The sequence below is a fragment of the Parus major genome, chromosome 7 (genome assembly GCF_001522545.3).
Source record: "Parus major isolate Abel chromosome 7, Parus_major1.1, whole genome shotgun sequence".
Classification (NCBI taxonomy): Eukaryota; Metazoa; Chordata; class Aves; order Passeriformes; family Paridae; genus Parus; species Parus major.
The window spans coordinates 2,509,426-2,536,426 of record NC_031776.1 but is presented as its reverse complement, the minus strand read 5'-3'; the positions used below and the strand labels follow the sequence as shown (position 1 = coordinate 2,536,426).

Genomic DNA, 27,001 nt, shown 5'->3' with positions numbered 1-27,001 from the left:
GCATCCCATGGGGAAGGCAGCCTAAAGGTTGAGACAAGACAGATGACCCCAACACACTCAGGAATTTCAAGAGTTTCTCATGAGCACCGAGCATTTTTTAAAAACCAGCTCAATTTAGACTTGTCAGTGTAAGCAAGGAAACCTAATTTTAGCCCTTTTCCATGAAAAAGATTTATTCTTTTAAATCCTTGCCCAGTCCTCTCAAAATCTCTTCCCAAAATAAACCACCCCCACTTTGTCATTTGAATGTCAAAATAAGTAATAGTCAGCAACTTTCTGCAGAAAACCAGTTCCTAGATCTACTTAAAAATATTCACACCATGGAGCTGACCATACAACAATTCCAAGCATGCTCATCCCTCCCCTGGGACTCAGAGAACAGCTCCTACCAGCCTTCCTCCCCCCTTTTTATCAGTGCCCCTGGGAAGCTGCTGAAGCTGATAACCCAGATAACTACATAAACAAGAGGCTGAGGCAGCACAGCTCCTTCACTGGAGCCACAGTGACTGGTGGAGATGTCACTGCCTTTGGCTGAGACAAGGTGAGGCTCTGGAGAGGAATTTGCCCCCACAGCTGGCAGGGTAGCACTGTTCTGCAGCAAGGAGTTCACAGTGTTCACATGGCCAGCCTCCACACCTTTTCTAGGTTCTAACCATATGTTGAAATTAAAGTGCAGTGAGGTTTCATCAATGCTCTTTTTTGCTGGCAAAAGCTTTTTTCTCCTTCTGGAGAAGTAATATTTTGGTGAAAAAAATTAATGTTTTCATCAGTCTTCCAGTGATTCAGTGGGAAGATGCTTTTGTCATTTTTGTTTTCTTCCCACTTGTCTTCTCCATTTTTCAGGAGGGAGGAAAAAGGAAGCAAGGTCTTCCTTCTTCCACCACTGGAAAAAAACTGGGGAGAACTCAAAAAGAAAAAGGATGAGTGTGACCTTGTTTAAGCCCATCTCCAACCCACAGGCTGAAAGTCAACTTTATCCCTTGCTGATACTTAGATCTGGGCTAAGTCTCATCTGACGAAGATTGTATCTTCCTAAAATGCGTAGCCTAAAGTCAGTTCCTTTCTGCACAATTTAATTTGCCAGCTCTATTAGGCTTTTATCACTTCCTCTCCCCATACTAGAAGAAAAAGGGCAAGATTAAAAAGCCACACACACACACACACACTTGGAGTTTATTTGTGGACTGCTTTTTAACGGAAGGCCAAAAAGAGAATCACATTTACACCGTGGGAAGAGACTTTTGCTGCAGGGTTTTCCTTGGGAACCCTGAATGATTTCTGTTTCCCAGGACTTTCGATTACAGGATGCAATTTATGTGAATAGTTTCTGCAATGTGGTTTAGGCAAAGCAGTTAAGGGGATGATCACAGCCTATGGAAAACGATTCCAGACATTTGTGACTCGCACTGTGCTGTCTGAATTAAATGTCTATGCTCCAATGTACACCTCTGTGTGGAGCTCCAGAGGAACCCTACACCTAGCCCAGGCTCCTCAAAACAACCACAAAAAATTACAGATCTAGCTGGGAACTGAGCCCTTCTTGTTCTAAGTGCTTCCAAGAGAGTTCAGATTCCTAAGTGGCATCCTTGCTTTTGAAAGCCTCGCTTGAAAGGAGGAGGGTGCTCACACCATCTGTGCTGTGCTCAAATTAGACACCTATGGCAAAGGACAGGCATAAGGATCCCATTCTCCCTGCACAGTCAGGGGACAGGCACCATTCATTGCCCATAACTTTGTGGATGGAAGTAAGGGTATTTCTCAAACAGCATGGCTATATTCACAGATTATCCAGTTTCCTTTCCTTCCCTCTCACATCACTAAGAGCCAGGTTGGGTTCTCAGAAGCTGCTCTTATTTACTGAAAAGTATCAGAAGAGCAGCAGACACACATAGCTGAATTTTGTCCCTTTGAATAAAGTGACCCAGCCAAAGAACACCACAAACACCCACTCACCCTTCTATTGCCCAGTAAACAGGACCTGATCAAACAAACCATGTCCCATGTTCTGCCTCATCCACTCCTCTCAGATCAAAAATTAAGATAACCACTCAAACCCAGATAAAACTCCTTCTCTTCCATCCGAAAACCAGCCACTGCTCCTCTCTCTTCTCTGCACTACTGCAAAGCAAGAAACAATGCCTGACAAAGTGCATTTTTCCTCACACTGGTGAGGTGCTGCACTGCCACTAGGTCATTAGCAATCAGATTCTGAGGGATCCTGCACGATCCTTCCTTGCATGTGCAGGCACAACTACTACTGCTGCCAGGGAAGCCAGATAGGTATGGAGCTGTCAGAAGGGAGATGGGGATTTTCAGAGGAATCTCAGCAAGGCTTCTAAGTCATACTGAAATCTGCCCTAAGGTACCAACAGAAAAAAAAATAAAAATCACTGCCTGATCTGTGCTGTAAAAGAACTGCAGGGTCCATCAACTCTCAGTCAGTAATAAAGAAGTTGAATTCCAGCCATACAAAATTGTTTTAAAGCACCATGAGACTGAAACTCCCATTGGAAAGCCCTGGAGGAGGATAAATCTGCCGAAGAGATCATTGTTAGAATGAATGAATTCCCAGGTCTGTCATCCTTCTGATGGGATACCTCCTGGGCTGGAACTGTTGCACTTCAAGCGCTCTGTTTATACATTTCTCCAAGCGACAGAGAAATACACACTTCAAAAGGCTGAAAAAAGCACGGAGGAAAGACACTTACTGGTGGTTTGCTCTCCAGTCAAAGGTTTGCTCTCCCTGCCCTGGTTTACAGCAAAGATCTTGAAGAGATAGGTTGTTCCTGGGATCAGGTCAATGACTTCAGCAAAAGCGCTCCTGGTGATGGGCAGTCTCTGGCCGTGCTGGCCGGGGCGGTTGACAGGGATCACCTCCACCCGATAGCCCGACACTTGGCTCTGGGGTGGGGTCCACATGATGGTGATCTTGATGTCAGAAACCTCCACAAACTGCAGGTCTCTGGGGGAGGGCACCTCATCTGAAAGCACAGGGGTATAACAGTTGTCAGAGGGAGTCCTCAGCAGGAGAAGTCACAGGTTTCCATGGAAGGAAAAAAATTGAATTTTACTTGAACAACAGCCCAAGAATATTTACTAAATTAAAAAGTCAGGGTAACCTCACTGCAAACATGCCTACACACATTCCCTGAAAATATTCAAGCAGACTACAATTCCAGACATCACTATCTACTTTAAAGTATGCTATGTCTTCAGAAGGTATCTTGCTGTGACAAAGAGAACTGACAGACCAGGTGTAATATGCTACAGAACTTCAAGTATATGCAGAACCAAAGCCTGAGGGGAAAAAAGTACTCCAGGGCTTGGAAACAGTAACCTCCTTCTAAAATTAAAAGTGAGGGTTTTCGAAATCCACAGCATGTTCCGAATGTCTATGATTAACTTGAAACCCACCTTTCATAATTAAACAAGTACAGGGGCTGATCTGGCCTTACTATAGTCAAATGCAAAATGCAGCTCCCTCAGTGCTGGGCCACAGTACTGCCCCCTTGAATTCCTGTGTTTAAATTAAGTTTCTTGAGACCAGGACTGATACTGCCCTAAGGTTAACCAGTGCACATTTTTAGAAGATGCAGAAGCCAAACCATAAAATCATTGAGCTGAGTTCATTCCTGGTAAATTCCCATCTGCAAACACGTGCTTGCAACTTGCAGGACTGTGAAATTCCACTGCTTACCACATCAAAACCCAATTCTTTCACTATCCCTTCTTTTGGTTTGGTTATTCAGTCCAACTGGACACTTAAAGAACCCTGAAACCAGAAGTTTCTTAAATACTGAGTGTCTCAAGTTTAGATCCTATGGTGCTGTTCTGGCACATCAGTCAATGCTGAGCAATTTCCCATCCCCACTGACTGCAAAGGAAAATAATGGGTAGGACTGGAGAGGGAAAAGTCAGGTGAACAATTTGAATGTGTGTTGTGGTGTCTGAGTACATAACTCTGAACATCTGCAAGTGCTGGGACAAAATAATACACCAGGAGGATTTCTTAGCAGAATCCCCCTAAGATAACTTGGGAAATTGATCTCTCTTCTGCAGACAATGCAAGACCTGCCTGCAGTCCGATCCCTAGGAATTACAGCCCTCTTAAATGCAGAGTGGTGTCCTGATTGTGTCAATAAGTATGACTTTACTACAGAACTTCAATACCAGTGAAACTTGCAATTTAGACTCACTAAACCATAACTGAGCTCACTTAAGCACTCACTTAGCTAAGCAACAGAAAACTCCGTGACTGAAACGCAGAAGATGAGCATTACCTGTGCGTGGGACCCCAGTGGTTTCCTGCTGGATGAAGACAGGGGTGCTCTCCTGGTTTTCCTCCACTGCATAGATGCTGATGTTGTACTGAACCCCTGGCATCAGGTCACTGAGTGTCACAGAGGTGGCGGTGTCGGGCAGGTTGAGCTCTGTGCTGCTGCCTTCCACAGAGGGTACGTAGACAATCCTGTAGCCTGAAGCAAGAGGAATATGCAACCCTCAGCACAAACAGTAAGCACAAAGAATGCTAGAAATGAGGGCTGAACTGATCTCTCTACTCAGCTTTGATAAAAATAGCCCTGAACTTTAGCAGGACTTGCAGCCTGCTCATGTCCCAGCTACAGACCACACACTCACACCACCTTCCAAAGCACAATCTGACCTGGGTTAGAGTATCTCTGAGGTCTGACACATGGATTTAGGCCTGTACTGCTCTCATGCTCACTATGGGATGGGCTGGATGACAGATACAAATATAAGGTCTTGGGGCTTGTTTTTATTTACACAAATCCAGAAGGAATTGTTTTGCACCCAGCCTTCTGCCTTGCTTGGTTCAGTCATTGAAGCCAAGAAAATGCTAAGATGCCCATGTGCTTTCCAGCTGGTCTCTCTGACCAGACAGAATTTTGCACTCCCTTTGTCCCAGAGTTATATTTAATTTTCTTTTTCACCTACATTTCAGATTCTACCAATAATGCAAGATAAGTGCACTCCAATTGGACAAACCTGTGATTGGAGCCTGTGGTCTGCTCCAGCTGATGACAATGGATGTGTCATCCACACTTTCCACTGTGTGGTCGGGTGGTGCATCAGGAGCTGTTCAAGAGAATTAACAGAGGAGGACAGCAAGCGTGAAGATAAGAGGTAACAAAAAATTTGTGAGCAAACAGTAACAACAGCTTTCAAAGTGCAGCAACAGCCACCTACACACCTGTAGTCTGTGATGTAGAGAGGATCAGATTCTGCTCTCCTTCTTCAGAGATCTGATAGACATTAACAATATACTTGCGACCAGGAAGCAAGTCAGGGATGTTGACAGAAGTGGCTGTGCTTGGAAGATCTGAGGAAGGCAGGAGAGAAAAATTTGCCTTAGCAATTCTAACTTGTTGCTTTCTCTCCAAATTAAGTAATTCAGAAGCCTGTTCTAATCTGGGCTGCAGCAGAGTCTTCCTGCAATAAACAGTTTTTCTGCATTGTCTTTGGTTCACCTCAGAAGAATTGTGTGGAGATCTGGTACCAGCAACCAAGAGCAGCAAGGCTTGATGTGGGATATTGCAGGGCAGCTTGAGCAGCAGCCCCCTGCACCCTGTAGCCATGCCAGCTGAACACTCATTTCATACCCTGACTGTTCAACTTGCAGTACAGAAATATATGGAAAAACTTTCACATGAGGAGGTTATGTGGAAACACTGACTCATGAGTGAAGAAGAATAACATTATGAGGGCTGGTGAACTTCTCTCCCTTCTCCCAGATGTCCACCTACGTTCCAGATGTAGAAAATTCCCCAAGAAGCAGCTCCTTGCTGGCCAGATTGAAGCCAAGCATCTTAGAGGAAATTGGGAATTGCCTTTCAATCTGCCTGTAAACCTCTGTCTACAGACAGATGAGCTCAGGGGCTGCTTCAAAGCACAGCTCAGCTGTCTGGGCAGAAAGTAAGGTGGTGACAGTGCTGGCAGTCCCCACAAGAGCCACTTCTGCTCAGTGTCCAAAGCCTGTGAGCTCAGGGGAGCAGCAGTCCAGGGAGAATTATTGGCCCAGGAGATTGGTGTTCTTTTTGTCATGTTCTTCTGCCACACTCATGTCCCAATAACTATTATAACCTCAAATATTTGAGGTGAGATATTGCTATTACCACTGTTAAGACAGGAAATTAGGAAAAAAGTTAAAATGAAATTACATGTAGTGGTGCCATGAGCTCTACAGTAAATGCTGGAGAAACAGTTTCAAGTCCTGTGTCTGAGTCCAGTGCCTTTAACCAGCTTCCCAGCTCAGCTAAATTGTCATATTATCAAAGATGAGGAAGATCTAATCCAAAAAACACAACTGACAGACCACACTGCAACATGAGATATCCATGAGATATCAATCAGCCAAGAGAGGGCATTTGGGAAAGATTTCTCTCTGTCCATTCTGATGGAAGGACAAAGGTATGCCAAAGGAAATTAGCCAGGAGGCAGGTTCAAAAAAACAGATTTGGTCCTCTTCTCATCTGCACTGCTGCTCACTTCAGGATGCTGTGGAAGCCAGTAACTTTACATGATTGTAAAAGAAAAAAAAAAAAATTGTGGAGATGAAAAGAATAATTATATCTATTCAGAGTTATTACTCATCCACCACTCCTGGCTCAGGCAGGTTTCCTCTGCAGAATTCTGGGACAGTACTCTGAGGGGATATTGCTGCTTACTTGCCTTGCTCTCTTACAGCTATGAACAGAGAAAAGACAATGAACTAAACGAGTTTTTAATCCGAGCTGGTCCTGGCCACTCTCATATCCTAACTGAATCCTGCTGAAAGGCAGGGAGATGCTCACTGTTCACACCAGCTCTACTGACTGCCACAAAGCAGTGGTGCACTGACTGTGAGCAATGCTTTGGTCTGGCACACTCCAGTGCTGTCTCACCAAGGTACTGTGGCTCATCACCCTCCTCGCTCAGCTCATACTCAACACGGAATCCAGAAACAGTGTCAGAAGCAGAAACCCAGGAGACAACAAAGCTGTTGGATGTGATTTCAGTGACCGATTCTGAAGTAGCAACCACAGGGGGAAGAAGAGTTGTCTCTCCTGAAACAGTGTTGCCTACAAGAGAAAGAAGTTGCATTAACGATCACCACTTTTGTGTTAACTGCTCAGTGCAAGGATGTGGGTGGAGGAGATCAGGTTTTCCTGGATGTCCCCCTGCCCCACTCACTCGTCACTGCTGTGGTGCTGGTTGTGGTAAAATCGAAGCGGGTGACTTCTTTGTGGCCGTACTGCTGTACACTGATGAGCTGCCCCTCATAGATCACACCGGGCTTCAGGCCTGAGATGGTGTACGAGTTCCGGTGGCCAGGGATGGTGGCTTCCTTCCACTGCCTTCCTGAGTTTTTCTGCAAGAAAAAGAACACTCAGATAGTGAGAGACTCCCTAGGCTGCAAGCAGGGGAATCTGGTGACCTAACCTGCTGTGTGGTTGCTACTCACTGTGATATTCAAACACAGGCATGACCCAAATGGCTTTAATGCACAGACAGGATCAAGGCAAAGGAGATGAGAAAAGTATGCCAAGAAACAGGACCAATGCCATTGAGTTATTAGGTTTTCCAGGGGTAAACTAAAAACAACCTAGGTATGAACTTTACCCTTTAAAAGAAGCATTATTTGTTATAAATTCAACTTATTCCTTCATCAAAAGCACAGCAAGGCATGAAGCAGTGACTGGAAAATAAAATTTTGAAGGCAGTTCATAGTAACACACTAAGCCATCATCTGAAAACAATATACAGATAAGTTCTTCCCTTCTACCCTCTGTTTGAACTCTATGGGAAGCTTTAAAATAATGCTCCATCCTCTGAGGTTTGTACTCCAGTGCTTTAAAGTCCATTTCATTCAGGCCTTCATCCAAGATACACTGAAGTCAGTAAAAAGACTTGAGTGCCTTGAATGGCTTTGGATCAGGGCCTTTATTGTTCTCCTAATAACAGGCAGCACTGAGGTACTAATGCTCTTAATCATTAAGTGGCCTTTTGTGAATCTATACTCAGGGGAGCTGGAACACAGCTCATCTGTGTTGGTTAAATCAAATCATTCCTCACAGAGGAACCAGCCAACAAGCAGTGGTTAACCAGTCCTGGTTTAGACTTTGGAGAAGCTGGGAGTGACTGTTTATTTCATCCTACACTAAACTGTTTATGACTTCATATCCTACTCATTTTTACCTCCTCATTAACTGACTAAAATGTATCCCAGTATATGGGATATGCACATTACTAAAACAGCATTTCTTTGGATGAAGAAGCTTCCACAAGGATTTACATTCCTAAGGTAAGGAAGGATATAAACTTGTCTGCTTGCTGTACTGGTGCTTTGTTTAACAAAATCCTTTATGAACACAGCAACCAGTGAAGTTTGAGCAAAAAAACATTAAGTGTTTATACAGCACTGGCTCTCCTTGATGCTCAAGAGTAGCTGTTGACCTCAACAGGAAAAAGACACTGAATAAGCGACCCGTGTTTGCTGAAATTGTGTCAGCCACTTCTTTCAGACATCAGAAAAAGCCAAATAAAGTACTCTTGACAAACAAATGATGACAAATGTGGCACTCACCGGTCTCCAGCGCAAGATGTACTGAGTGATGTGAGATCGTTCAGGAGCATTCCACTGGATGGGGTGGGAGTTTGGCTGATTTGTACTCTCTGTGATGATCACCTGAACAGGTCCAGTTGACCCTGAAAAAAAAAGAATTGCCAGTTTTAACATTCTGGGGATGTTGTGGAGCCATCAAAAAGCAAGAAAGCTGCATGGCTCACATAGTACTTCTATACGTGGGAAATCAGTTCTGTTGTCTTTCTCTCCTTAATGCACCATTTCTACCTAGAAAACCAGAGACTAAGAATGAATAAATTCTGTGGGGGAGTTAATGTGCACTGCTTGGGTCCATTTCCTGTAAGCTATCAATGAAATGGAAAATGGGAGAGGTCTAGTACAGAAAGAGTCTGCAAAGCAAAGTTTTGCTTGTCAAAGAGGTGGGGGGAACTTCTCAGCAAATAATTGTTTTCATCATTAACATCTTCTGCAATGGCAGGAGGGGAGCTGATAAAAACCATCTGCCAAATCCAGGTCAAATCATGCAGCATGGTGAGGGAAAATTTCTGATCTGACACTGAATATACCCTGAAAAGAGACACTAATCTTCTACTGGTCCACTAAATTTCTTCATCAGTTCATTTGAAACACCGAATTTTCGTGACTCTGTGGAGGACTCCACAGACAGTGAGACTTTTCTTCTGCACACAAACCCCACCAGAAGGGTTGGTGGAAGTCCTGAGACAAAACAAGCCCATGAACTGATGAAAATATAAGTTCTGCAGTGCTCTAATGTTTAAGGACCACTGATTGCATTGAGCCAGGTCGGGCTCAGGGCTATTTCCTCCAACAAGCTCTCCAGTAGAGAAGGACAGGTCTTATGATCCCATGGTTCTCCTTTCAGTCCCTCCTGGCCCCACTGGGGAGGTTTCACTGAACACTCAGCAGCACTGTCCTCATGTTAGTTCTCAGAAAATCCCAGCAAAGAGATCCCTGGAATCTGCAGGAAAGTGTTTTAGCCATTAAATAGCTGCACCCTCACCCCATTCCCAACATTTCTAATAATAATTTATTTGGACAACCATGTAACATATATACCTGCTTCCCATTTAACAGGATTTCTAGAAAAACAAACCTGTGCCCACAAGCAGAAAATTTCAAAGCTCACCTAACCCCAAACTTACATTCAGAAACATTAGATTTGGTTTATTTACACATTTTCAGTCACTCTTGTGTCTAAAGCAGCCCAAAGCCCTGGTCTCCAGGCTGAAGGCATGCATATTTCACATATCTCAGGGAGGTGTTTGTTTAAGCAGTGCAACAGGAGTAAATGAAGCCTTAATACTTCATCTTATTCAGATTAAGATAGTGGCAGTTGCAACCTTAAACAGGAAAGTAGAGAGGCTCCCCTTATGTTCTGTTCGGGGAACTGAAGCTGAACAACCAACAAACAGGCATTGCCCATCCCTATAAAGAGTTCCTGGAATGGCCTGGACAAACAAGAGTTCAAATATTTAATTTCTTTGGGGCACAGGAAAAACTTTTCGTTCCATGGTGGATTACTTCTGTAATGAGTGGAAAAGGAAGAACTACACATGTGAGTTTCAGGCAACATAAGCTGAAGATTACACATGTGATGAGGCAATGTAAACCCAAATTGTTGTGTGCACTGAGGGTCATTCCCTGAACTAACCCTGGCCTCAGGAATAGCTGCAAACAGCTTGGGCCCCTCTTTATAACCCCCTGACATCTCTTGTAACCCCCTGACATCTCTTGTGTCTGCCAAGGGACAGGAAGAATCTGTTTTGTTTTAAAAGGAAGCCAAGAGGCATTAGGTACAGAAACCTGAAAAGGTGAGGGGTGGAAAGTTGCTTTTCCTCAGGTCTTACTCAGCAGATGAGTTCATTTTCTGTTGGGTTTCTTACCAGGGTAAGTCTGTAGGGGTTGGCAGTGCCATTCTCCAATCCCACGACCATAGCAATAGCACTGGTATCTGACCCCATGGACATACTTCTCCCAGGAGTCTCCAATTTGGTAGAAGGTGCGGGTTTCTGAGTCCTGGCACTGGTCTGAAAGCACAAGAGACACAGTTCACCTCTGTTACTGAATCCACAGTGAAATATCTATAAAGAGCAAGTCCCAAAAGACTTTTACACAAAGAAATGCAACACCAACATTTATTTGCAAAAATAGGTACATAAAGTGGCAACAGAGCTTGAATCTCAAATCAAGGTTCTTAATACAGCACTGTATGTATTAAGTTGGATATTAGGGGGAAAATTCAGCTGTGATGCATTTCAGTGGGGTGTTCCTTCTAGAAAGGATTTCATCCACTCTGGAGCTCAATTCTGCCCTGCCCAATGAGTTCATCTCTCATCCAAAGCTAAACCATGCTCTTCTCGAGGAGATCAAAGGCAAAAATTCCTCCTGCCTTCAGCAGAATTCATTTATGCTTTAATAGTCCCCAGAATGTTTTTATTTTCAGCAGAATCTTTCCAGATTTACCATTGTATAAACCAAAGGAGGACAGATCAGATCCTGAAATCAGCTTAACTAGTGTAAACAGAGCACTTCAGTACACTTTCTACTCTGACAACTGCATCTATGCCTGGTTCAACAGAATTTTTCAGTGAGAACTAGCATTATGTTTGCCTGGATAAATAAGAGCTTTGTTTAGAGAGAGCCAACAAAATTAAAACTTTAATGCACCTATACAGGTAGCTGAAATCATCCCCCTGCCCCTTCCTTCAAACTAGAAATTTTCAGAAGCTTTACAATCTACATTCCTCCAGTAAACACATACAGATACTACTGCAAATAAAGCAGAGCTTCACAACTAGTAATTTCTAACAGATTTTCCTGGCAATAGTTTGAAGGTCTCTTGGACTTCGTAATTGCAAATCAAACAGCCAGGTCTTATCTTCCAATCAAGGTTTGCTAGGGAAGAGTGGGGAAGCAAAAGACATAGAATCTCATTCCTGCAGAGAACCATGATGGTTTTAGCTAACCTCCAGAGCACTATTAACACATGTTCTCATCCTGAGCTTTCCCTCTTTGCTAGAACAAAGGGCAGACAAAAAATCAATTCAGACCAAGGTAAGTTAATGTACGCAGGTGCTCCTTCCTCAGTTCCGGGAGAAAACTCTGAAAGATTTTAGGATAGAGAAAGGCAAGAAAACTGATCCTAGCATCAGTGCCCAGCTGCATGTTTTATCAGTGTTCAGGCTGAGAGCTCTGCTGACAGCTCAGGTGCCAGAATCCAGCCAAACCACCACAGCCTGGGGCTAACTGCCCTGCTACATTTTACAATATATGCTCACCACAGTCATGGTTCTTCTGTGGCCGGTGTGATAACCCAAGCACATGTCCTTACATTAACAAATGCCCTTTCACTTACCCTCCAGCAAATGCACTGCTGCTTCTATTTTTGCTTTTGTACTGTTCAGGACAGAAAGTGGACAGAGACTGGGCCCAAACTCCCACACCAGTTTCTCCGTACCACAGCCAGTTTGTACAGAGCCACAGAGGGTGTTTGGGGGCAGCTGGAGACTCACCAACAGGATCACACTTCCATCTGCCCCGGCCCTGGCCAAAGCAGGTGCAGTTCAGCATGTGCCCCTCATCATGGCGCTTGTGGAAGGTCTGGTTCACGTCATAGGTGATGCCATCCACGATGCACTGGTCTGGGGGAGAGAGAAGAGTTTATCAGCAGTAGGTCTAAGCATTGAGATAGAACCCTTCTGTCTGGAACATCATTCTCTCTGCCTGATCAGCACACAGACTGATCATGACCAGCTCCAACCAAGCCAGAAAGGAGCCCTCCTGTAATCTGTGACCCCCACAGTGCTGCATACACACCCCTGCTCCCAAGTTCATCTATCAGCATTGTACAAATAAGCACCACGTGGCCAAAAGAGGTCTGTAGGACACAATCCAGCTACAGAACTGCCTTGTTGTTCCTTCAGACAGACCCCATATGTGAACAAAAATCTAAACCACCACACTGACTCTCCAACCATCTCCTCTGAGGAACATCTTAGGTGAAACTCCTCACTGCAACTACACAAAGAGAAAAAGGCTGCTCCAAATTTATAAGGACACAATGAAGAAGTACAGCCATCCTCCTGATGTTATGCTGCTGGGTATCTCTGCTATCCTCTGTAGTAATCTGAAGGCAGAGGCAGATCTTACATGCACACAAGATGCTACTGGTGCCTACCAGTCTGCTCTTCCCTTGTAACACAGTAACCAGACCCCATGCTCTAGTACAACACTATCACTCCATTAGGTTCCATAAGGATCTGGCCCAGAATTCCTAAAGCCAGTCTAATCACAGCAAGGAGCAGAAAGAAAAAACAAAACATGAAAACAAGCCCAGAAGCAAGTTGTTTTGTTAAGTGGGACCCAAGAGACTCAAGTTCAGGTCAGGAGTCAATCCTGGACCAGCTGTCCTTGGGGAAGTGAGTCCAGGCTTTCATTTCCCATGGTACTTTCCCACACCACGGGCACAGCATCAGGATAAACCAAGGAGCACTCAGACTCCTCTGCAGGCGCCAAGGTCTGGCTGCTGTGTTTAAACAGCTCCACTCAGATAACCTCTGCCTTTTGAAAAAGCAAAGTATCTCTACCCTCTACCCAACTCATCAAGAAAGACCACTTCAACTCCAGAATGGAACTGCAGAGAACTACCTGTGTAAGTGAAAACACAACTTGCACAGACCAGAACTTTGAGCAGTGCCTTTCATGCTGTTCTGAAGGGAACACATTAAAAAAAAGCTTTCCAAAGCCCTTGAGTGAGGCTTTCCCTATAAATTATATCCCATTTCAGCAGTGGTGTTAAGAGTCCTTTCTTGGCCTCTTGACAGCAACCCCCCTGCCTTTTCCAGACATGAAGCCAATGCTGTGAGCTGGCTGTAGGATGATCAAATGTCTGTGCTTTTAAGTTTTCTTTTTTTGGTATTGCTTAAGTAGTTCTCCACTTGGACCACTCACACAAATGAGTAAATAAATAAGAGTAATCTCCATGCTTTCCTGCCAGCTTTTCATATAGATTAGCCAGCAAAAGGCTAATCCAGCACAGAGGAATTGAAAATTTCACTGCTGAACAATAAAACAGAACAGCTCTGCTTTCAAACTTCAGACTAGTCTGGAGTTTTGTCTGTTCTTGAGGTGGGGAGGTGCCTATAACTGAGCTCTCTGTAAAGTCAGTGGCCAATTCCTAAATGTAGACAAAAGGAGGGATACCACGACCAAGATAATCAAGGTTTGCTTCTGCTTGAGAGCCTGTTAAGGCTGGGATATACTTTTCCAGCACATAAACAAGACAAGAACTTTACAGTTCACTAATCCCCTTCCTACTCCAAAGAGTAAACTGCAGTTCTTGAGTGCAGGCTCAAGCTCACAATGACAGAAAAAAGTACCAATTTCTCCTATCTCCCACTTGGACTGAAGTGATGATATCAACATGAAAATCAGTACCTCTGAGCTGTGAATAGGCAATGCAGGTCCATTCTCCACGGCCATTTCCTACACAAGTACATCTCATCATGTGGCCCATGTCATGCTGCTTATCCCACTGGTCCCCAACACGGTACATGACACCGTCATTGGTTGTGCAGATCTCTTCATGGGCTGGGTGAGAAGAAAGCAAGAGGATATTCATGAGGCCAGAATTCACAAGATCTTGAGGACTGAGACTATTTGCAAAGCCCCTTCATACTAGGTAGCAGTTTCTGCATCTTAACAAAGAAATTTTAGGCACACATTCAAATTTAGGCTCTCCAGAAGATCTACACCAGTCTGCACCAGCTGAAGAGCATGCCTATCACTGGCTTGTAGCAAGGAAGTAATGAAATTTGCCTTCTCCTGGCACTGCCTAAATCTTTGCTAGAAGTGGTCAATGGGGAAAAAAAGAACAAAACAAAAACTTCAGAAATGCCTTAAAGGGCTTTGGGCTGAGACACAGCTCATTAGAAATCATCAGTATCTGACCAGCAACAGAAAGGTCTTCACTTTCCAGCTCAAAGAGCCACATACAAGTTCTCCATAACCCCTTTATGGCTCCCAGCCTTACCAGCCATGGGGCAGAAGCCAAACTTCTGGTCAGCATCATAGTTCTCAGTGGTTCCACACCACTTCATGTTGTCCCTCCGTCCCTCAGAAGTACAGTCGGTGTAGTTGCGGTTGTTGTACAGGAAGGGGAAGTGGCACAGAGCACCATTGGAATTGCCACCACGTGTCTGGACCAAAACTGTACAAAAAATGAAAAGAGAATAGATGCAAATGTAGCCTGCACTCTCTTAGCATGCATGGAAGAGCTTGGAACACAAACCACTAGCACTAGTTTTTCCCACGTGTGCCCTGTATATAATCCACAGGCCTCTTTTCTTGGCTTTAATTAATTCAGATGTGGAAACATAAGCTTTGCACAAGGTCAGTTTGTTGCAAGCTTTGCTCTGGAAGGAGCTGCAGAGCCAGCCATGGGGATTCCCAGGAAACGGGGAAAACCAAAGCTTACAGTGTTTGGGAAGTAACTTTGCAGATCATTTCTCCCAAAGCCTAGGGAATGAAATAAACTCACAGCTGTCAGCATACCTGTGTTATCTCACTGAAGCCATTTCCCAGTGGTGCCCTCCAGCTCTAAGGGAAGCCTTCACCCTCAGGAAAGGGTTACAGCAGTTCAGTTATGTACAACAGGACAAGCCAAAACCTCTCTGCAGGCTGGAAACTTCATGTTTTGCAAACAGCAATGGAAAGAGGGCTGTAATCTACCTGAACTAATCACCTCTTGAGCAACTGTGCTTTACAAATATTGGAGAACAAGAAGACATTTACTGAGATTTTTCTGTATCACATTTCTCTTTTCCACAGTGCATCACAAGAAGCCTCTCTAATGTGCATGGATGAATGTGTGCATGTGCTAAGACAGTGTCTGGGTGTTTTTTGGGGGTAAGTTTGTTTTGTTTTTTAAAAAGAAATTATTATATGCCCTGTAGAGAAAGGCTTGACTTTCATCAGGAAAAAAGCAGCCTAAGCAGAATAGAATTTTTAAAAAAATGTCTATGCAGTGTAAGAAGCGTTATTTTCATGTGAATTTCACATGAAATATTCTTTCCAAGGTCAGATCCCAAGAAGATGCCTGAACACTGCTCCATGAATGTCTGACAGGCATCTACACAGGTAGATAGATCTGTGCTGTGAAGGGAACACTGACCATCCACAGACAAGAGGGAATGCTGCTGCCTTACTCATGCCCCAGCTCTTGATCAGTGGCCACAAATCACACAAAGATCACTGCTATATATGGCAGCCTGGCTAGATAGCCAGGATGGAGGGAGTGACAGGACTGCACAAACTGTACTCCATGGATATCCTCCTCTTTGCAGCCTAATTTGGGCATTGCTTGAAGCAATTCATCCAAGCAAAGCCAAAGATAAGCATCCTTTGGGCCAAAGCTCCACCATGACCAGGTACTCCCACCATTCTGAGGTCAGCTCAGAAGACAGAACAGGATTCAAAGGGCACATCTGTAGCACCACCCTCCAAAGATGCCAAGTGCTCTGTCACCAGGCAGCCCTCCATTCACAGCACTGCCTTGCTGCCTTGAGTCCCTCCAGACTGCTGGAACTGGCCATGCAGCCTGTTCCTGTGTCTTCTTCTCCTTCCTCCATCCTTCACATGCATGTGAAGACCCTCTGAGAAGAACTCACCATTCTGTTCAGTACAGAAGGAGTATCTCCTGTCCTGCTCGAAGTTGGAAGTGGTGCTGCACCAGAAGTGCCCATCTGTGCGGCCCTCGGTGGTGCAGGAATAGAAAGTCCTTCCATCGTAGGTGAAAGGCAGAACACAGGGCTCTCCATCAGAATTGCCACCATATGTTTGGGTCACAGCTTCAAAAACAAAATCACAGCATTAGAATGTGGTTTAAAGCAAGCCCCAAACCTCAGGGCTCTAAAACAGCAACAGCCCCTCCAGGCCAAGTCTCTGGCTGCTGGGAACCCACACTGACTGCCGTGGAGGCAGGCCAATACACACCAAAAGACAACTCCATAGCTGTGGCACTCTTTACATTCTTTTCCAAACATGTATTACTGCAGCTCCATTTGAATAAAATTATTAATGCTGCTCCCCAAGGGCTCTGTTTCCCCTCAGCAGGTTATATCTAGCTCACTGGGAAACGCTCCTGCCCCAAAGAACCAAAACATTTCTTCCCCCCTTACTTTCTCCAGTACCTCTTCCTCAGAGGACATTTCTGCCATCCACACAAAGGGTTCTACTTGGAAATTAAACCACAAGACAGTCCTGGAGACCTCAGTGGAGCAAACAGGCACTACACACCGACTCATACCTATCTCCTGGCAGCTGACTCCGTTGCCCAGGCAGGTGCACAGCATTTGCTGGCTGCCCTGTGTCTTGAGCCACTGCATGCCCACCGAGTAGATGACGCCGTTGTCCGTGATGCACTGGCCGTAGGGCTGGGGCTGGGGCTGCTGCGGCTGGGGCTGGTACAGCGCCGTCTGCACGTTCGTGATGCTGGGAGAGCCAGAGCCTGTGGGACAGAAGGGACATGTGGCACACAGAGCTCAGCAACAGAAGGTTGCCATTAAATGCTGAGATAATAAAACCTGAGGCACTCCGTCAGACGACACTTAAGCTTCCCGAGACGCGGCTTAATTATTCCACTTAGCAAATTTTGGAAATTAGAAGAATGACTCCCCCTTTCTGCTAATGACAGCCTCTGGTTTCCATCCCTGTAGAGTGGCTTCTGAAACTGTTTTTCATACAAGTTGTTTAGAAAACAACATCTTTTGGGGAAAAAAAAAAAACAGTTGAAGGAAATGTAGAATAAAAAAGTCAAGATCAGTAGCAAAAGAATAAAAATTAACAAGGAAGTAGAAAGATGAGGCAAAAAGGATTAATTTTGAATTTTTCATTGAATAACTAGAAGAATAAACTAAAAATGTATTCTTTTACTCAGCAATTATTAGATATTTAATCAAAGCTTTTGGCACATTATCATTTACAATAATACTGAAAGACAAAGAGGCTTTTTGTTGTCTACATCATATAAATTTTTGCTAATGATTCCCACAAGAACCTCCACAAATTCAGCTCTGGTGAAAGAAGGGAAGGAATAATGGAAACAAAATACTGGTACCCTTTTTTTTGAAGTTTAGACCTTCTGAGAGTGTTAAGGTAATCTAATGGCACCAAACAGTTAAAGGTTATTTACCAAGAAAAATTTAATGCAGGCACTGCAGAAAAACAAAAGTTCTACATTGCACTCACTGATAAGAAACCTAGATCCTTAAAATGACAAAAAAAGAATTTAGGAGCTGAAGGTTTAAACCTTGGGCACAAAAAATATGCTACCTGTAAACTAGGCAATATTTCATACCAAAATTACAAGCTATCTCATGTACATGTATTAAACAGCATTGTATACATTCCTTGACATTTTTTGGGTTTTTACAGCTAAGCCATTAGTAGGTGTATTTATCATGTCAAAGAAACCAGATGGTCTCAGTGGGGTTTAAATAAAGGACATTTCCAGAAAATTACCCTGAGGCGAATACATAAAGTTCAAACATTAACTTGGAGTGCCGTGCTCCCAAGACAAAGATTGTTCCTGTGGATGCAGGGCCCTAGATGTGATTTACTGCCCTGTGACTGTGCAGGCAATCCCATCTGTACGTGCCAGCCCCATTTGTGCACAGAAACAAGGTACCAATTAATCTGATCTTCACAGGCACAAACAAGGAGCATCTTCTGAACTCTGACCCTCTTTGCTGCTGATCTTTCCCAGACAAGACTCTGAAATACTTGAATTAGGATGGAACAACTCAACTTCAAGTCCTAACCTGTCAAAATACACCATTCCTCTTCCCTTTCCCTCTGTTCCACACCACGATGTCCCCCTTACCAGTGCTGGTAGTGTGCAGGGACGTGTGTCTCTCACACTTCCATTCGCCTCTGCCGTTCCCGGTGCAGACACACTGCAGCAAGTTCCCACGGTTATCCTTCTTGCTCCAGTTGTCTCCAATCCTGTAGGAAGTCTTGGTGTCGTGGTCATTGCAGCGATCTGTGTGAGGAAAGTGACTCTCAGCTGGGCCTGCACTGTGTTGGCTTCACTGGGAAGTTTCCAGCACTTGGCCACTCATCCTTTAAAGCCTGAATAAAAGGCCCATCTCGTTCTCTGGAGCCCACTATTGCAATTCCTACATGCACTAAAGCCTGCACTAACTGCACAGGCTGAAAGCATCCCCAAACCCTGGTGCTTTAGCCTAAGGAAAGATTTCCATTCATTTCCAGAACCGTGCTTTCACTTTGCAGCCATTGTCAAAATGAGCTATTCTTTAAAGGCATTCTAAACCCATTCTGTCTAGCACACACCTTTAAAGCTAAACTTGTTTTAACAACCCTTTCTTTCTTTTAAGAAAAGTAACAGGAGTCTTTGCAGCTTGGTCATTTCATACTACACACAGGGCTCTCTCTCATCTGTTTGAGGGCAACATGTAAAATCCCATTTCTTCCAAAAGAAGCCTGCATGAAGCTGCAGTGAAGTTAATGCAAGCTGCTCAAGTAATACCAGGAGTAGCAGACTTTCTAAATCTCTTTAATAACCCACAGCCCCTGATGAATTGAGCAAATGGGTTCAAAGGACAGCACAACAAACTACTTTTGTCTGGATGCCAGAGCCACATGGATTAACTAGTTCTTCTTCCATTACAACATTTTACCTTCTTATTCAAGGGAAACTTGATACAGTGGCTCAAATATAATCACAGATCAATGAACATGGATTTATGAAGAACTGTGGAAGGACATATGCAATAAGCCAGATTGTCAATGAGAGAGCACCATGGGACAGAATGTGAATGTGGAAAACATGTTACTGATTCACACTGCTAAGAATGACCAGAAATTGAGCATTTGCCAGAAGTATGGTAAATTGGTGAGGTATTCACCATGCAATTCTGAAAATGTGAAAAAAACATGTCTTATGGACACTTTTCTCAATGAAAAGCTGAAATGTCACTGAAGCAACCAGCTGTGATTCTGGAAAATGTTGGCCATAAAAAGATAAATAGCAGCAGCACTCACTTGAAGTGTAATGTCATTTTGTGGCCTAGAGGTATCATTTTATATACATAAATTTGAATTTCTCTATTCAAATGTAATTGGAAAACAAAATGAAAAATGAACAGGTCCTTATATTGCAATTTCCCCCATGATACAACAGCACAGACCTGAGTTATGGAAAGAAAGCTACTGCCAAATACATTTTATTAGTAATAATAAGTCCTCCCAAATTCACAAACAACACATTCTGTTTTATTCATTCCCATTTGACAGCTAATGATTCTTCCCCATATGCCTTTAACAGACTTAATATTGTCAAGGCTGGGTTGATTTTTATAGCTTATTTCTTGACCAAGCCTCTCCAGATCTTCCATTTTCATCTCAACCCTCCTTAGTGTCTTATTCTTTACAGGTCTGCTGCTTATATCAGCAAAAATCCATTATTTGTGTGCCCCAAGGCAACTGAATATGAGGCAATTGAAAGGCTACAGAAAGGTTTCTCAAACCTTGCATAACCAAGGCTTAAGGTACAAAGTTAAATCTTCTTGAGGCAACTGGTGTAAATCTGAGGCAGAAGTAAGCTCTGTGGTAGAGCTAACAGGACTGGAACAGAAGGTAAATAAACAAGCAAGATTTTGGGTTTTAAAAGTCCTGTTTGCTCTGCAAATACAAATAAAATGCAGTATTTACGGTACTGTCCCTCAGTGATGCAAAAACTTTTTAAAAAAAAATCACCTGTGCTGGTGGGGCAGGAAACAGGGCGGGAAAAGTGATAGGTGAGATGGTAGAGCAGGCAAAACAAACCCTGGTTTAGCTAACACATAAATTAAACAGTAATAAAGAAGAAAAAATATTTTAATCTTGCAGATCCTGCTGTTGGAAAGGGTATTTGAGTTAAAAATCACTTGACTGCCCCTCAGAAGGCTCCGTGAAAGCACAGAAATGGACATCCTAGGCTAAACTCTGCCCTTTTGTGGGCCAAGCGATTTCCCTGATTTCCTGTGCTGACAAAGAAATAACTTTCCTTTCCCATGCAGGATGAAAAAGAATTAAGAAAATACACAAAAAAATAAGTGAGATAAATAAAGCAGCTTGCCAGGCTGGCACTTACTTCTGGAGGTGCAGGTGATGCGGCCACTGCCCTCACCGAGGCAGGTGCAGTCCACCATCATCCAGCCCTGGTAGGGTTTCTCCCAAGTCTCTCCCACCACGTAGGATGTCCCAGCCGTGTTGTCGTAGCACCGCTCGGCTGTGAGGGAAAAGTGGATCAGAGCCCACCCAGGGCATTCCCACACGGGGACACCTCAGGGAAGACAAAAGGCCCGGACAGCCTGACAGCGCTGAGGGAGAAGTGAGGAGCCAGCACTCACCCACAGGCTTGCAGGTCCACTCGCCCTTGCCGTTGCCCAGGCACACACACTCCAGCATGTAGCCGCCCGTCTCGTGGGGCCGGCGCCACGTATCGCCGATCTTGTAGGACTGGCCGCCCTCATGGCAGCGATCTGTGGTGGGAGATGGGGAAGCCGAGTGAGGGACACACCAGGGATGTGAAAGGTAAGGCCCATCTGGCCAGGGCAAAGGGGCAGCAAGGAGGAGGAGGGACATTGAGGAGAATGAGGGGGAAAATGGCGTAAAATGAGTGTAAAATGGCGCTCAACATTTTCCACTAGTACCTGCCCTTTTCCATCAGCACCCACCATTTTCTGCACTTCCCAGGCCCTGTCTTCCTCCCTCAGCTAACTTCTCCATGTTCCAAAGCCTGGCTGGTGAAAAGGGAATTCCAGGGAGCGATGAGGCGATGTTTCTCCCTCAGACCCTGCTCTCAGTCTGAGGCCTGGTGAGAAAGGCTTTGCCGCCATCTTGTTTGAGGCAATGCCCCTTGGGCTTCTCTGCAGCCATTCATGAGGGAGATGGTGGCCAGGACAGCATGTGGAGGGTAAGGAGGTGCTTGGTGTGACAGCCCAGTGGGAAATCAGAGCTCTTTTGAGGTTTGGAAAGGCAGATTCCAGCCCATCAGTGCCCCACAGCTCTGAGGCAGCCCAGGCTGAGAGAGGACAGCATGGTGCAGGGCCTGTGTTTGCAAACACAGGGTTTTTCTTTCGAAGAATCCAAGGGGGGGAAAAAAAAAATAGAAAGAAAGAAAAAAACACCCACATCCCATCATTTATTAAGAGCCAGTAAAATGTTTTGTGGACTCATTTATGAAAGCAGGGAATCTCAGAGCTCTGAAGATTGATTCAAAGCCAGTCGCAGTCAGTGAGACTCTCCAGTGAGCTCTAAACCAGGCTGATGATGAGGAAACAAGGCCGCTCTTACACTTGCAATTTCCTTACTGACTCTCTTTCCTACAACACTTATCATCCCTGCCCACTGAAATGCCATTAAATTCAGAAGGGCTCCAGTTTTACTTGTTAGATTTAATGCATTATTTTTTTCCCATGCTACAATGATGGCCGGTTTCCGAGTCCTCTGTGGCAACACTACTAGGATCTGCATGTGTGTCTTAAACAAGAAACTGGATACTTTTAACAGCAAGACTTTTCTCAAAAGGTACCTCAGAGACTTTGAAATCTCAGTATAAAAATCCTGACACACAGCAATCTTCCTCTGTGCTCATATAAAGTCCAATTATGAACTAAAGGGAAATTGTGAACAATTCAGTGACTCAATAAGGAAAGGATTTCCAGACAGAGATGTGAAAGGAGAGCTGGAGAGAAAGGACCAAGGGAAGAGAGGGAAGAGCAAGAGGAAAGTATGGGTCAGACTAGTGAAAAAGGAGTTGTAGAAACATGTTAAGCTGCTGTCTGGATATCAAATCCCAGTTCCCTTAGAGACAAGTGTTCAATGACATTTTTGGAGGATGAAGGACTGGCTCGCAGGTGGCATTCATTTATTATCATTTATTCTGAGTAGTCCCATTAATGCTAATGGTGTTATTTTGACCCAAGAGCTGCAGTGCAGACTTTTTTCCCAGTCAAAAAACTACTTTTATAATTGTACCTGTGAAGATGTAGCACACTCTTATACATAATAAATTATTAGCCTGTATGGCTGGACACTAACAATTTTTGGCCTATGCTTTCTCACATAGCACTTGACCTCTTAAATAAAAGAGGAGTTTGGTTGTGCAAATGTACACACATGGGGTGAGGACTTTTAATTTCAAAGCTTTAGTGGGCTTTGGATTAAACCCCACGAAACTGCAGCTAATAGGCACTGGGAATAGTGTGCAAATTGCTCTGGAAAATATGACACTAAGGAACAATAGGAATAGGCCCTTAGTTACATACTGGCAATGGTGCAGCTGATTCTCCCACGTCCAGCTCCAATGCAAGTACAGTCCCAGATCATGGAGTCCTTGGGGCGCTCATAGGTCTCCCCAACTCGGTAAGTGGATCCAGTGTATTTGTCAAAGCAGGTCTCTTCAGCTAAGAGGGAGGAAAAAAAAAAATAATAATCAGCTTCATGTAACCACACCAGTAACATGTACAGTCAACAGAAACACATTCCTTGCCTCCTCACACAGATACTCCTTCTTTCCTGGGGGAGAAAAGTGCCTAGCAGTCTCCTCTTTGTCATGGGACAAACAGCAGAGAGGAAGTTGGGTGAAACTTGCCCCCTCAAGGCCCCCATGATGCTCAACAACCTCTTCTTCCCTCCCCCAGGGAACCAGAAGTTGCACATGGCAGGCATGCCTGAAACCATCAATCCCAGCTGTTTGAAGCCAACAGCAGAGAAGACAGGAGGGAGCAAACAACCCCTGGAAACTGTGTGCTTTCTCATGCTAATCCTCCTCGCTCTGACTTAGCAAGAATTGAGTAGATTAATCCCAAATTCTGCAGCAGTCCCACCAAAGTCAACAGCAAAGTTCACTACTTGTGTATTGCTCACACTCATGCATAGGTCAGTGATTACAGAACATCAGTGCTGCCACCAGACTCAAGATGTGAAGCAGAACAACTTCCTTCACTGCTGGGCAGATAAAGCTCATTGTGTCATAAGGAAAACTTCCTACTGGACTTCAAAACTGTAGAACTTGGGAGTCTCTGCAGAGGAAGGAAAAGTGGATTGAACCCTCTTTTATGGAGTAAGGGAACTGAGTACTCCTTAAAATACTCCAGCAGTGAGGCAGGCAGCACACAAACCTCGCAGAACAGAGGGCTGAGATGCTCACATCGGTCTTACACGAACACTGTCAGCCAAGAACCAGTTTTTCATCTCTTCTACCTCCAGAGCAACATGAAGGAATTATGGCAAACCAGTGGCTTCAGACCAATAAATACAGATAGATTGCATCTGATAAACTGAACTACACCGAACCTCCTGCAGACCTTGCATTTAAACTTCTTTCTGTTCCCTAAACTTTTTCTGCACAGACTAAACAATCTCATTTTACGCTCAGTTATAGAAAGCTCACAGCACGGCCAGGAGGCTGTGGAAAGTTGCAAGTTGAAATATTTTTAAACAAGCTGACGACACTGCACAGCTATGAAAAGTTGGGGTGAAGCAATCAAACAAAGCAGAGCCAGAGCTGCAAAGTGACTCCAGATTTGAACTTCCCCGTGCAAGTCCAGGAGTCAGTTCAGTTCATTATAAAGAAGAGGTTGGCTCCAAAATTAATGTTTAGATCCAATCCTCCAGAGAGATGAGTGATGTTTGGCTCAGGGTTCTGGTGGCAGGCCCATTGCTAATGAAAAGCATTTCTTAAAATCCCAAGCCAGATCTTCAGTGAAATTGAGTGTAGATCCCATTACTGACCCTAAGTACCAAACTTCAGCGGAAAACCTGGGCTGCCAGCCCTAACTCGTACGAGGCTTGGCTTACTCGGCACCAAAAGCCGCGCTGGGGTCTCGACGGAGACAAAAGGGGCCACCAACTTACGTTCGGGCTTGCTCTCGCAGTTGAACCCTCGGCTCCCACCGTAGCAGGTACAGACCAGAGTGTTTCCCAGGTAAGTGCGCTCCCACTGCTGGTTTATCTGGTAGTACCGTCCATTGTCATAGCAGGTCTCTGGGGGGAGAGGAGCGGGGATGCGGAGGGGGGAAAAGAAAGCGAAGTTCGGCGTTACTGGGGGCAGCAGCCGGGAGGGAAGGGGCGCGGGGCGCACACGTGTGCGGCTCGGCCGGGCCGAGGGGCGGCGAAGGGCGAGCAAGGGGGTCACACAAAGCCCCCCGCGGCCACCGGCGCTGCCAAGCCCCGCTCCGTTCCCTGCCCAGCCCGCGGGCGGTACTCACGCTTTCCCTGCGCGGCGGTGCCCTGCGGCAGCGAGGTGGTTTGGGTCTGCGCCTGCCGCCGGCTCTTGCCGCCGGCTCCGCGGCGATGTCCCCCCGCCGCCGCGGCCCCCAGGCAGAGGGCGAGCAGCGCCAGCCGCCACACGGTGCGGCCCGGCATCCTGGCACGGCTGGACTCGGCACGGCTCGGCACGGACAGCCCGACGGACGGGACGGCGCCGCTGGCCGGGCGCTATATAGGGCGGGCTGGGCGGGAGGAGGCGGCCGCCGCCGCCCCAGAGCCCATTGGCCTCGGCGCCGCCGGGGGCCGGGCGGGGGCCGCCACCGCCCCGCCGAGCCCCGCCGGGGTGGGAGGCCCGGCCCCCCTCAAGCGCAGCGGCCGTGCCATTTTGTAGAACATCTGGCTGAACAAAATGGCTTTTTTTTTTTTTTTTTTTTGGAGGGGAGAGGCAAACTTTTCTCTTTTTTTCCCTTGGAGCAGCGCTGCTTGTAAGCGGATACTGCTCCGTTCGGGAGGGGTAATGTTCTGCACAGGGGAAAAGGTGAGGTGTAACATACGGGTTGGAAATAGAAACCCTGAGTGATGTTTTATCTGCTGCTGGGAACTCAAGGTTAAAAGCTTTCACACCTCATTTGGAAAAATCGGTGTCATTGCATTTCATTCAAAATAAATTTAACACTTTCTCTGACTTTATTTCTTGCTGGCCAAAATCAACTTTGAGAACAAAAGAAAAGTGGAAAAAAAAGAAAAAAAAAAAAGAGGTACTAGGTGTTGAACCTTTATTAAGTAGAAGGGTTCTTCAGTGTGATACCCTGCTGTACTCAAATTTTATCGGCCTCTTCCATCTGTGTTCTTCCTATGGGCATCTCTGCTGCTTTGGGGTGTGTGTGTGTATCTTTTCCCCAGTTTGAAGGAATACTGCAAAGCAGAGGGTGTGCACTGTAAGTGTGGCTCTCAGGCTGCCAGTGAGCAAAGCACAGTGCATGCCCCAGTCTGGTACGGTGCCTGGACCAGCACCCAAGTTCAGACCATACAGGAAGGTTGTGTTGATAACCATTTTCATGCTTCTCACACCTACTTTGTCTTGGCAAAGGGATTGTTAATCTGAAAAGTCTGCTGCACTTCCTGATGTATGAAGGCAACTCCTCAGACAAACCTGGGTGTGAAGTTGCTTACAGTTTTTCCAGACATCCTTAAGGTGAACATCCACAGCTCTCCACAAGAGTTCAGCACGTTGAGCACTGCGGTCTGGGTCCACCTCCTCCAAGCCCACTGTGTTCTCTTTACTGAAGCAGCAATATCACTCTTGGGATGAAGACTATGTCAGTAGGCAGAGTACAGATCCAGCACGTGCTCTGTTCCAGAAAAACATGTAGTGAGATGTCAGCTATCTGTTTTCAATGAAATTTCTTTTCCCCTCTATAAGGAGTGCCCGCAGATACATTCACACAATCAACTCTGCTGAAAACTTACTGAAAACTGGGACCTGATGTGGCAATTGAGGTGAGCTGTGGTGAGCTAATTCCCACCCTTCCTAATTTTTATTTTTAGATCCACTGCACTGTCACTTTTTTTTTATTTATCTATTTTTTGGAGTCACCAGACACACATTATCCCTCATAATGTTCACAGAACTAAGGTCACCACAGCAAGGGAAGCAGAACACAACATCATAAACCAGCAAATACTCAGTTTCTTGAAATGAAAACCTGCTTTCAGAAACTGTTCCTGCTTTTCCGAGACCTAAGATGTGATGTGTCATCCTCAAATTCCATCTTACATTCCACCTCATGTCTGGGATTCTCTGATAAAAGCCAGGTGAAACATTGTAGAAAATACTGCTGTTTGAGTGTTGGATGTACTTTACTTAACCTGCTCCAAAGGAAGAATTACTGAGTGGAAATCAGTAGAAATGAGGAGTTTCCATCCTGGGAAACACATACATGCAATGAGGAGGCAATTTGAGGTCATTTTTCCAGTTACTGAGTATAGAGCCAATGAATGTGTGAACAGTCCCTGCTGCTGATACAAGCTGCTAATTAAGCTCAATTGGCATGGAAAAGGAAAGGGTTATGAGAAGTCTTCAAGGACAGCAGGGTTATGATATATAAAATTTTCTCAGGG

General features: G+C 45.0%; 1 protein-coding gene across 7 annotated transcripts in view; it reads right to left on the bottom strand.

Moving 5' to 3' along the window:
* The window catches only part of FN1 (fibronectin 1), a 51,617-nt gene extending 26,535 nt beyond the window's left edge, over positions 1 to 25,082 (bottom strand). For 5 of the 7 annotated variants that reach the window (XM_015635103.3, XM_019007412.2, XM_019007411.2 and 2 more), the window contains exons 1-19: positions 24,880 to 25,081; positions 24,527 to 24,655; positions 22,936 to 23,073; positions 21,016 to 21,147; positions 20,757 to 20,894; positions 18,486 to 18,644; positions 16,911 to 17,111; positions 16,273 to 16,452; positions 14,637 to 14,813; positions 14,042 to 14,194; positions 12,118 to 12,246; positions 10,489 to 10,632; positions 8,585 to 8,706; positions 7,192 to 7,369; positions 6,903 to 7,079; positions 5,213 to 5,341; positions 5,008 to 5,097; positions 4,281 to 4,475; positions 2,709 to 2,981 (exon numbers count right to left, since the gene is read on the bottom strand). In XM_015635103.3, the coding sequence (XP_015490589.1) occupies positions 2,709 to 2,981; positions 4,281 to 4,475; positions 5,008 to 5,097; positions 5,213 to 5,341; positions 6,903 to 7,079; positions 7,192 to 7,369; positions 8,585 to 8,706; positions 10,489 to 10,632; positions 12,118 to 12,246; positions 14,042 to 14,194; positions 14,637 to 14,813; positions 16,273 to 16,452; positions 16,911 to 17,111; positions 18,486 to 18,644; positions 20,757 to 20,894; positions 21,016 to 21,147; positions 22,936 to 23,073; positions 24,527 to 24,655; positions 24,880 to 25,036 (3,001 nt within the window). In that variant the 5' untranslated portion in view covers positions 25,037 to 25,081. Of the gene's footprint in view, positions 1 to 2,708; positions 2,982 to 4,280; positions 4,476 to 5,007; positions 5,098 to 5,212; positions 5,342 to 6,902; positions 7,080 to 7,191; positions 7,370 to 8,584; positions 8,707 to 10,488; positions 10,633 to 12,117; positions 12,247 to 14,041; positions 14,195 to 14,636; positions 14,814 to 16,272; positions 16,453 to 16,910; positions 17,112 to 18,485; positions 18,645 to 20,756; positions 20,895 to 21,015; positions 21,148 to 22,935; positions 23,074 to 24,526; positions 24,656 to 24,879 lie in introns of all 7 variants that reach the window. The other 2 variants (XM_019007410.2, XM_015635101.3) reach the window with 2 other exon arrangements.
* Positions 25,083 to 27,001: the final 1,919 nt, after the last annotated feature.